This window comes from Aspergillus welwitschiae, assembly GCF_003344945.1.
Source record: "Aspergillus welwitschiae strain CBS 139.54b unplaced genomic scaffold BDQ94scaffold_37, whole genome shotgun sequence".
Classification (NCBI taxonomy): Eukaryota; Fungi; Ascomycota; class Eurotiomycetes; order Eurotiales; family Aspergillaceae; genus Aspergillus; species Aspergillus welwitschiae.
Genome location: NW_020798731.1, coordinates 334,136 through 344,600, shown reverse-complemented (window position 1 = coordinate 344,600; position 10,465 = coordinate 334,136). Strand labels below are relative to the sequence as shown.

At 49.4% G+C, this 10,465-nt stretch overlaps 5 protein-coding genes across 5 annotated transcripts; 3 read left to right on the top strand and 2 right to left on the bottom strand.

Moving 5' to 3' along the window:
* Positions 1 to 1,344: 1,344 nt before the first annotated feature.
* BDQ94DRAFT_150774 (uncharacterized protein) lies at positions 1,345 to 1,682 on the bottom strand. The gene has a single exon (XM_026767641.1). It carries the CDS (start codon positions 1,660 to 1,662, stop codon positions 1,384 to 1,386), a length of 279 nt encoding a protein of 92 aa, XP_026622467.1. The 5' UTR covers positions 1,663 to 1,682; the 3' UTR covers positions 1,345 to 1,383.
* A 1,642-nt stretch (positions 1,683 to 3,324) lies between these two features.
* Positions 3,325 to 4,687, top strand: BDQ94DRAFT_150771 (putative DUF814 domain protein). The gene is made up of 4 exons (XM_026767640.1): positions 3,325 to 3,502; positions 3,563 to 3,603; positions 3,749 to 3,875; positions 3,938 to 4,687. The coding sequence occupies exons 1-4, from the start codon at positions 3,430 to 3,432 to the stop codon at positions 4,336 to 4,338; spliced, it is 642 nt and encodes a 213-aa protein (XP_026622466.1). The 5' UTR covers positions 3,325 to 3,429; the 3' UTR covers positions 4,339 to 4,687.
* Positions 4,688 to 4,784: 97 nt separating this feature from the next.
* BDQ94DRAFT_150766 (putative Golgi matrix protein) lies at positions 4,785 to 7,138 on the top strand. Its single transcript, XM_026767639.1, has 7 exons — positions 4,785 to 4,886; positions 4,968 to 5,089; positions 5,159 to 5,581; positions 5,639 to 6,074; positions 6,128 to 6,407; positions 6,471 to 6,577; positions 6,643 to 7,138. The coding sequence occupies exons 1-7, from the start codon at positions 4,877 to 4,879 to the stop codon at positions 6,861 to 6,863; spliced, it is 1,599 nt and encodes a 532-aa protein (XP_026622465.1). The 5' UTR covers positions 4,785 to 4,876; the 3' UTR covers positions 6,864 to 7,138.
* A 116-nt stretch (positions 7,139 to 7,254) lies between these two features.
* BDQ94DRAFT_173960 (guanylate kinase) lies at positions 7,255 to 8,126 on the top strand (the record flags this gene model as incomplete). The annotated part of the gene is made up of 4 exons (XM_026772243.1): positions 7,255 to 7,270; positions 7,335 to 7,445; positions 7,559 to 7,761; positions 7,854 to 8,126. The coding sequence occupies 4 exons, from the start codon at positions 7,255 to 7,257 to the stop codon at positions 8,124 to 8,126; spliced, it is 603 nt and encodes a 200-aa protein (XP_026622464.1).
* Positions 8,127 to 8,221: 95 nt separating this feature from the next.
* Positions 8,222 to 10,278, bottom strand: aspD (septin aspD). Its single transcript, XM_026776712.1, has 6 exons — positions 9,850 to 10,278; positions 9,642 to 9,770; positions 9,501 to 9,582; positions 9,309 to 9,446; positions 9,031 to 9,244; positions 8,222 to 8,972 (listed from the first exon to the last, which is right to left on the bottom strand). The coding sequence occupies exons 1-6, from the start codon at positions 9,986 to 9,988 to the stop codon at positions 8,634 to 8,636; spliced, it is 1,041 nt and encodes a 346-aa protein (XP_026622463.1). The 5' UTR covers positions 9,989 to 10,278; the 3' UTR covers positions 8,222 to 8,633.
* Positions 10,279 to 10,465: the final 187 nt, after the last annotated feature.

Sequence of the window (10,465 nt, the reverse complement as noted above, 5' to 3'; positions counted from 1 at the left end):
CCTTTTTCTTTCTTTCCCCCCCCCATCGATATTTTAAATTTTAGATTTCCTTCTCGGTTTTCTTATTTTAGTTTTATTCTGCTATCTTTTTTCCCTTCCTTTCCTCATTTATTTCCCCTGTCTTATTTCTTTTGGGTCATTCCTTTCCTTACTACTTACTGTGTACGTACTAAGCCTTCTGGTCTTCCATTATCTACTTTATTATCTTTTTCTGATTTGTCCTCCGTCCATCCTCCCATGCCCATTATACCGCTTCTCTCTCCTTCCCTTCATCTTTCCAATCATTGGATAGGCTCTACATGGATTGCGTCTGTTATGCAAGAGTGCCATTCTGAAAAGTGATTAGTACTAGTACTGATCGACTTGTGCCCGTTTCAGCCTATCGGATTCTGTCAGATTTGATCGATCTGATCTTGGTTTGAGTCCTCGTGCCTTGTGGAAGAGCCGGATAGAAAGGGAACGAAAAACGAAAATAAAAATTGGAAAAGAGAAGTATCTTATTGCGCAACGATATCGGTTGCTGTACTTAATCCCGGACATTGTCTGGAGCACGTCGAGCCGTGGTGTATGTATAGATACCTCTGGGAAGGCAAGAGAAGCAGCGGTGGTGGGGATTTTAATTCTCTCGGTCACCCTTTTTCCGCCTGTCCCTTCTTCTCTCCTCGCGTTCACCCTCTTTAATTTCCCTCCCATTTGCTCTGATTTGTATGGCCATGTGGCAGGTGGGGTTTCGTACGGGCTCACCCGCTGTAGCAGCTTCTAGTATTGAGCCCTTGGCGTAACGGTTTTCCTCGCGATGGGAAAAGTGTCAGATTCGGGCTCCACGGTAGGGTAAAACTGGTAGGGTTGCGAACCTGGCCGAAACGAGCGGCTGCCACTGGTTGGTTGTCACTAGTCGAGATTAGGAACTGGTTACGTACGGATCGGTGGTAGTCGTCCGGTAACTACGGGTAATCCGTCTAGGAACAGCCGGCGCTTGCACAAATCCAGCAACTGAGGGTATTTCTGTTCCGTGGATGGACTGGGTCTCGTTACGGAGTAGAATGGGGTCGAAAGTATCTGACTTTGGAGCCATCTTGTCTAAGGTCTACGTGGTTAGGAAGGGCAAAAAAGAAAAAATGTAAATTAAAATTACGTTGGGAAAAAACTTAAAATTCTCCCAAGCTCGGTTCGTCCGATTTCGTTTATATGTTGTCCAGTAAGAGAATTTTCGAGGTCATGTGTAAGTAACTAGCATTTCGGGGATATTAACCAACTTGACCAATCGAATGCAACTACGAAGTAAGGTAGTAGATCGAAACGAGGAAATAAAACATTTTTCTTTCTTTTCTTATTTATCTTTCTTTTTCATATCCTTTATATCTTATATTTTCTATATTTTCTTTATATAATGACCATTACTAGTATTATTTTTTCCCTCCGACACCCATGGGTGATGATTGATAATGGGTGTGAATGTGGATTCAGGAGTTTCGGACTGCTTCCACAAACCTCAACAGAGTTCAAACTCTCCGTCAAGTGTGCTCCGGGACATACGTACGACTCGCCCACAAGTCCGTACGGTCCGGTGCATGAGCTGGGTGGGTCCTGGGTGGTTCGCTCCAAGGCGAATCGGTCGGCGGCGGTATGGAGTATTAGGCTAGGAGGTGAAATGACTCGCATCTCTGAGAGGTTCGCTGTTGGGAAAATGAAAAAGTCAAACTTTCATTTCAGATGTACACAGCGTGTTTGGACGTATACACCGGCGAGAACGCTTCTTCCCTTCGACTCCTCTCGATCCCTTGAAGCGTGTCCTAATCTTCCTATTGGTAAGAAAATATGCATCAAAATTCCGTCAAGAACTACTAGTACTACTATTACTCCGTTGCAACTGCCCATGCAGAGAGGATCCCGCGGCAGCAGCTCACCGTTTCGGCTAGTCACTTACAGTAGTCGTGCTAGTAGTACCTACTCGGCCCGTTGTATCGCTAAGACTATGTTGATATATAACCAGTTAACATAGGGAAGGCTGAGTGACGGACCCTCGTTTTTGTAAGATTACAACTATCCATGCATTGGAGCTATGATCGACTTGATCTATCTTTAACCAGTCCATCCATTTGTTTGCCCCTACTGGGAAAGCAAATCAACATGCCCTGGGTGTGTATGTGTGTGTCTGCACTTGATGCTGTGAGCCAACGTTTGTCCCACATTTCTCCCTGCATTCTGGCTTCATTTCGAATAGAAGCCATACGCCAGGATCACCATACTGACACGTTGACACTGTATCTCCTTCTCTGTCAGACCGATGTATGGCTGTTACAACCGGAAGCATGAAGCTCCTTGTCATTGCTGCATAAGCAAGCGCAGTATCCGATGTTATACACGGATATGAATGGTGTATTTCTCCCCTATCTGGGTCATCCATCATTCAAGACAGCCTCTATATCTCATACCCTGCCACTTGTCAAACCTGTCCCAGGTGTAGATTCAAGCCTGAAATTCTAAGCCTATGGGTAACCGCCAGCGTCAGGTCAAACAGTTTAAGACGAGAGTTGGCCTTCCTGTCCATTCTACGTTAGTTCAATCCGGTACCCGACTACATGCACGGAGTGTTCATACCAACAGTAAACCTGTGGTGACAACAAGGGCACTGCATCTCAACAACTCACCCCAGAGCTACGTTTGATTTCAACGGGCGACTTTCTCTAGGCTAGGTCAGCCAGCCAACCCCCTTGCCGCTGACGAAAGGATGCGCCTTGCGAGCGCCGAGACTGATTGACCAAGTCTGAGGATTACGCGCCAAAACTCAGGGATTATGAGTAGGGCCATCGGTGCATCGGCCCCCATGTTCCCTGCTGTGGGCTCATTGGAACACCCACTTAGTCTGTTGCGCCGTGTTGGAGTTCAGCGTGACACGCTAATACAGTATAAGTGGGATGCTCACCTACCAATCATTGCTGATCAAATATCTTTGGAGAGTGACAGGGCGCCTGAAAGGGCACGATTTCAACGTATCTCGTGCTAGAGTGGTAACGTGTAAGCAGTAGGCAGTAGGCCGTTATGTCTTGGATCTGAACCACCCGAAGCCCTGTGCAATTACAATATGAAACCTAGGAATGATGCCTCTAATAAACCAGCGCAGTGACTGGCTGCTTAGCTAGCTACTTAACCAGCAATGCTGACACTTTGCCCATCTATACATAGCTAGCTACTTAGTATTGAATAGTCAAACCAGTAATGGTTAGAATCCGCTTAACTTAGTTAACTACGGATACAAACATGACTAATCCGCATCTAGTTCCCCGCGCTCTCTGGCAAAGAAATCTTTCCACACACATTTGTCGAATCGCCTGAGAATACTGAATCTTCCCTTGCCAGGCTTGCACTGTTATCACGTTGTTGCTAATATTGTCGTGCCGGTTCCTAAATAGAAGTTGCCGTGAGAAAATGGTTTACTATTACACGTCAAAGGTCGTTGACCCGTCGGCCTTCATCTATGTTGGGAAAGATAAATTTGAGAGTACGACGACCATGTTCTAATCCGAGAACATGCGCATAGTCTGACGATTTTCGTGGGCAGATGAGGACCTTATAAAACATGGGTTGGAGAAGGACGTCTGGTACCGTCACCCTTGCGCCATCGCCGACTACCTTTCGCAAGCAGCGTGCTGACGCTTTGCATCTGGGTGTTTACCTTGTAGGGTTTGTTCACCATCCTATTGTGCCAGAGCCGCAGGATCTAACCGGAGGTTGATGCTACATTCAGTTCCACGTCGATAACTTGTCCAGTGCCCACGTATATCTTCGCCTCCGGGAAGGTGAAACGTGGGACAACATCCCACAGCAGCTGCTGGAAGATTGTGCACAGCTTACCAAAGCGAATTCGATCGAAGGTTAGCAATGACGACTCAGCAACCGAAATCACCTACGAGAGGGGAACTAAGTCGCAGAGTAGGCAACAAGAAGGACAATATAACCGTGATCTACACGCCATGGTCGAATCTTTTAAAGGATGGATCTATGGCGACCGGCCAGGTCACTTTCCACAACCATAAAATGGTCCGCAAGGTCCTTGTCCGACAGCGGGAAAATCCAATTGTCAATCGATTGAACAAGACACGTATTGAAAAGTTTCCCGACCTCAAGGCGGAGAAGGATGAATATCTAAAGAAGAAGCAGAAAGAGGAGCGTAAGGTAAGAGAGGAGCAGCGATCGAGGGAAAAGCAGGAACGGAGAGAACGAGAACAGTTGAAGTGGCAGAAAGATCATGCCTATGATGACCTGATGAGCGAGGAGAATGTCCAGGCGAGCAACAATCAGGACCGAGATCCTGATTTCCTTGATGACTTTATGTGATAACAAGAGGGTGAGTGCAGATCGGTCATTAGAGGAACAAGCCGGATACTCGAATTTCCAAGGGGCAGTTGCTTCGAAGCTATGAAATCCCTCGCACCAACCTCATGACATATTGTCGGGGAGTCCCAAGGCACTTGCGACTCGTGCGACCAAGGGACATCCTGGGCATATCATCGGGCGTAGTGGTTGGGGTTAATATGCGGTGACCTCACTGAATGGAGGCCCCAACAATTGACTGGAAAGATTTATAAGTTTATATGTTAGAATATACGAGGGAATCCACGCGAGCAGCAAGCTCGAAATGGCATGATATAGTTTGTAGTGGTTGAAGTTCTGCGGCCTATCCCGTAAGGCGTCGGGGAGGTGGTTCTGCGTACCTAAGCGAGAGCTGCGGACGGCGGAAGCAATCTCCCTGCGCTAGCGATGTTGACAGCTATGGCCCCTACCTCATAACGACACGCAAGCCCATCCGGCGCAGTGACCATCGCAGCAGCCCTAGAACGAAACGCCTTTTCCCTAGGAAGTCGGAAGAAGAAAAATGCCCGAAGGTCCGTCCTTGATCGCGCCTCCCTACGTTTCTCCTAATTTCCGACGTTCATTCGTGTTCACGGTTGACCATTGTCCAACAGGCGCAAAACAGAAGAACAAGAAGAAGAACAAGGGGGCCGCTAAGCCCAAGGAAATAGATGAACGCCCAGAAAGTAGTCCTGATAAGGAAGCACACGAGACGTCGGAGGCCATGCAACACACTGTAAGGGCTCCCGCATAGACATGGTTTTGAAAGCCTGCGGGCACTAAATTTGGATCATGAGCTGTGCAGGGTGATATAAACACAGAGAAGAATGTCGAAAACCCAGATGATGAAGTTGCCGGAAATGAGAATGGAATTGAATCAACTATTGGCTCGACAAAGGCTACGGGGGACCCGGAATCTTCCGTCGCTCACGATACGACGAGGCCCTTGGAGAACGCGGATAAGTCCGCTGGTTCTGATATTCAGCAATCGAACGAACGGCTCGATGCCCTTGTGAGGGATCGTGATACGCTGCGCGCAGAGGTGACCGATATGCGGAAATCGTTGGAGGAAATACAAACCAAACACCATGCAGACATGGAAGCTCTGCAAGAGAAACTAGATGACGCCGAGAGCAAGAAGGAGCATGCGGAAACGCAGTTCCAGAAACTCCTGGAAAGGGTGAATACCATAAAGTCCCAGCTTGGTGAGCGACTCCGGGAAGACGCTGTATGTTCTACCGCCTCAAGTCGAACCCCTTTCCACTCTTCACTAAACCTCGGATAGGAAGAAATTGCGCAAGCGAGATCGAGAATCGAAGAACTTGAAGAGCAGAATTCGAACTTACATGAGGAAACCCAGCACAAGTCTACTGAATTAGAGCAACTATCGCAAGCGAACAGCGAGATGTCGAAGGAGCTTTCGACATTGCGGGACCGCACAAGTCTATCGCAACAAAACTGGCTGAAGGAGAAAGAGGAATTGCTTGAACAGGAGAATTACCTACAATCGGAGTTTGAGCAGGCTAAGGAGGCCATGCATAACTGGGAAGTGCTGGCAATGGAGGAGCGTTCAGTCAGAGAAAGCTTGGGGGAGAAAGTCGTAGATCTCGAGGAACAGCTTGCTACCGTCAAGGATGCTTACGAGAAGACTGCTGCTGAACGCGATTCCCATTTGGCTACTGTGGATGGGCTGCAGCGTGCGCTACAAGAGATCCAAACAGGTGAGAGCATGTTAGTGTGCCAACAACAACTGCATATGCTTACGAATCAATAGCACGAAAAAAGGAACTCCGTGAGCTTGTAGAAACATCCGATGCTCAACTGGAGGAACTGAAGCAGGCGCTTCAAGGCGCAGAGGAGAAAGCCTCAAAGGCCGACAAGGCTCTCCAGGATGCCCAAATAGAGCTTGAGCGTGTCCGGCCGTTTGAAAAAGAGGTCAAGGAAAAGAACCTCTTGATTGGGAAGCTCCGTCATGAAGCAGTAACGCTGAACGACCACCTGACAAAGGCCCTGCGGTTTCTCAAGAAAGGCAAGCCAGAAGACAATGTTGACCGGTATGTCAGACTTTTGCAAATGAGCCCAGTCCTTCCGAGAACACTACTTACAAGCTACTATAGGCATATTGTCACAAACCACTTGTTGCATTTCCTTGCTCTCGACCGATCAGATCCCAAAAAGTTCCAGATCCTGCAGCTTATTGCCGCACTCTTAGGCTGGTCTGATGGTGAGCGAACCACTTAGCGCCTCATATAGTGCCACATAGGTAGTAATGCTGACAATTCACAATAGAGCAACGTGAGCAGGCAGGTCTGGCGCGTCCAGGGGCGTCTAGCACCTCTAGCAAACTGAGGGTGCCGAGCACTCCCGTCCACCGCACGCCGAGCAGCCAGACTCTGGCAACGGAATTTTTGGATAATGGAAACTCCAACAAAGAGTCGCTAGCGGAGCTGTGGTCCAATTTCTTGGAGCAGGAGTCGCAGAGTGCCGAGCACCTACCACCAAAGCCGTGAATTAGACACTGTGGTTGCTGTCAGTACTGCTCGAATTCGACCGATCCCGAGTAGAATCCGGGCCGGTGCGCTTGTTATTTCTATAGGTTGTATGATAAGCAGGCTCTTATCAGAATATGTATTCGCCATCACCTTGTACTCTGTTGCTTACTCCCTAGCTCTTATTTCTTTACCTAAAACGGCCGGCGCTCCCCCACCGCCTCTGGTTCTGCCGTGACAGTGCCACCCCAAAAGTAACGGCAAAGCAGATGCGGTGAAAGTCCGACATCCCACCTCCGGCTTCACATACATATACAACTAATATATGCATTTTTGCCTGTTGAGGCACCGTGTCCTTTCCTATCCGAAGATTATTCGTACGCCTTTAGCAACTCGTCCCTCAGTGTTGACAATGGCTACCAGTGCTGGTGCGTCTTTTCGTATCAGGAAAGGCCGACTCAATCGATATCCTGACCATAACTCCCTTTTTAGTGCACAAGTTCCGTCCGGTGGTGGTGTCCGGCCCCTCAGGTACAGGAAAATCGACTCTGTTGAAGCGACTGTTTTCCGAGATTCCTGATCGCTTCGGGTTTTCCATCTCGCGTTCGTTCAATCCCCCCTGATCTTCCCACTTCCCGTGCCACTGGCTCCCCAGATGACCAGGCACCCCTCTAGCACGGACGCACTGAATCTAATCTGGTATTTCCCGACAATAGATACCACTCGTGCGCCTAGACCGGGTGAGCAGGATGGCCGCGAATACTACTTTACGACAAAGGAGGACTTCTTGGATCTTGTGAGCAAGAACGGCTTCATCGAGCATGCACAATTTGGCGGAAACTACTATGGTACCAGCGTGCAAGCCGTTAAGAACATTGCGGAGCAGGGCCGGATCTGTATCCTTGATATTGAGATGGAGGTAAGCATCCGTTTATTCTTGCCGGCAAAAGTAATGCCGCGATGTTAGTGTAGGCGTTCAGAGAAGATGCTGATGGCACTTTCCTGGAATAGGGAGTGAAGCAGGTGAAGCGTACCGACCTTAACGCTCGTTTCCTGTTCCTGGCGCCCCCCTCGGTGGAGGAGCTGGAGAAGAGATTGCGCGGGAGAGGCACGGAGACTGAGGAGAGCTTGACCAAGCGTCTCACACAGGCCAAGAACGAGCTCGAATATGCTAAGCAGCCGGGGGCTCACGACAAAACTGTTGTAAATGACGACTTGGAGAAGGCGTATACGGAGTTGAGGGATTGGATCGTTGACGGTGGCAACTTTGGTGCGTCGCAATAGGCGGCTGCAGACGGTCTGGTGCTGCAGTGGCCATTGCGCGTTTTGATTAGTATAAAGCTTTAGACCATGTGATTCCCATAGATTTCACTGTGCGAAGAACAGTTATGATTCATTGTTTCGAACCAGCTATATTCTCCTGGCGATGCGCAATTAAGGGAATTAAGTACAGGAAGTGACAAGACGACGCTTAGCGCTTTCGTTGCTAGCTCTTTTCGACCTGGAATAACCAATTCATATGAAACAAAGCAAGACGAATACCCCTCATTCAATGGTGGAGAGGACAGGATGAACACTAATACGATAAAGAAAAGCCTGAAGTTAAAGAGGATATCTGTAAGAACATGCCGATATGAAGGTGGTGCAGTAAGATCAAAACATGGAAAAAGAAAGAAAATAGACCCTCAAAACTGCATTTCTGGGCCTTTGACTGGTCGCGGATACATGGCAATGGTTCGCTTCAAATGGTCGCTCCACGGGACCACCGCCATCAACTGATCCTCAGCCAAATCAATAACCGTTCATAGTCATGCGTTGCGAGTTGCGGCTGAGCTCTCTGTCCGCCGAGGGACTGATGGGACGGCTGCTACCGGGGTGGCTCCCAGCGGCACTGCTTTCCTTCAATGCCAGCAGCTGCTTGGCACGGAAGGTCTCATAGTGGATCTGGCTGGTCGTCTCGATAAGGTCCTGCAGATGAGTGCGAGTGAGGAAGTTCCTCAGGTAAACAAATTCACAGTGGTTCTCATCCTCCACGTTGATGACACCCCAGCGGTTCTGGCGGCCGCGAACCTGCTGGCCATTGACGACGATGGTACGTTCGCTACCCACAACAGCAAAGGGAATGATGTCCTGGACCGGCGTTAGAGGCAGATATAAACGGAGTGCTGTACAACAACGATTCGCGTACCTTGATCTGGACGTTGACGGCACGCTCTTCATCATCGAGTTCGTCATTGTCGTAGGGGTACATCTTCAAGTTGTGGAAGGCAAACTCTTCCTTGATTCTCTCCTTGAATGCCTGACGCTCTTCGAGGGTAAGGGAATCGGCCTTGGCGATGACGGGGACAACATTTACAACGTCCGACAGCTTCTTCAGCACAACAATATCAATGGGCTTGAGACTATACAAAAGTGTCGGTCAGCCTCCGGGAGACGTTTGGGTGACAGAAGATCGATGAGACTTACGCATGGCCAGAAGGCTGGATGAAGAACAGACAGCAGTGAATACGGGTATCCTGGATGTAGCGGTCACGCTGAGCGGTAAGCTCCTTGCGGAGGTATGCGGAGTGCTGATCCTTGATATATTTCACGATGGGGTCCCAGCTAGTAGTACGTTAGCTCGGGAAACGATGTTGCGGGTGGGTGGATGTCTAATACCATCTGTCGTTGTTGACCTGGTCACCGTATCCAGGAGTGTCAACAATGTTGAGACGCAGACGCACGCCGTTCTCCTCAATGACTAAAGACGAGGCGGTTAGTTCTGCCAGTAGTGACGCGGCAATGGCGTGGAGATCATACTATGCGAAACGGTCTGGATCTCGGTGGTCGAGCGGACAGGTTCGTTGGGGGTCATGCGACCCTTGGAGTCGATAAGGTGCGAAGCAAAGATGGTGTTGATCAAAGTGGACTTGCCCAGACCCGTCTGGCCTATTCGGTCCGTGTTAGCTGGGAGGGAAGGGGCTCTCTTTTCTCGGGACATGGTAGGTAGGTGAAAGAGTCGACTCACCAACGCACATGACATTGAACTGAAATCCACGTTTCAACAGCTTGCGCTCAATCTGGGAGGTGATGCTGTCAAAACCGACGTGGCTGCGAGGGAAGACCGTCGCGGGATTGGTGGAAGACGAATTGGCTGCGGCTGCCATTTTGAAGAAGGACGCTTGAAGAGAACGAGAGAGGGGATTGAGAGCAAACGGGAGATGGTATATCTATCGGTCGACGGGCGTCCCAAGGGGTGGGGAGATGGTAGTGAGAGGGAAAGGTGAAGAAGAGAACGAGGTAGTAAACAAATGGGAGAGATTGGAGAGGAATTGACAGCGAAAGAAGAAAAGAAGAGGGGGGCAGCCCACCAAGGAGTAGTAGTAAGTAAGTAGATCGAGGAGAACAGAGCAACGGCGATGCCCAAGCGTTTTCGAGCGAGGGAAGGAGTGGAAGCAGAACAACCGGGGGCCCCTTAAAGCTGCGTTGCTCTGGCCATCCAACCCAAAAGCGGTGGTTGCGACTCAGGGGGCCCGCTATTCCCCCAACGGATTAGCGTGTCTCCAGACCCCAAATCGGTGGAAAAGCTTCAGAATTATTCGATTTTATGCCGCCGCCTTGCCAGCCATTTCGCCCAATTCTCT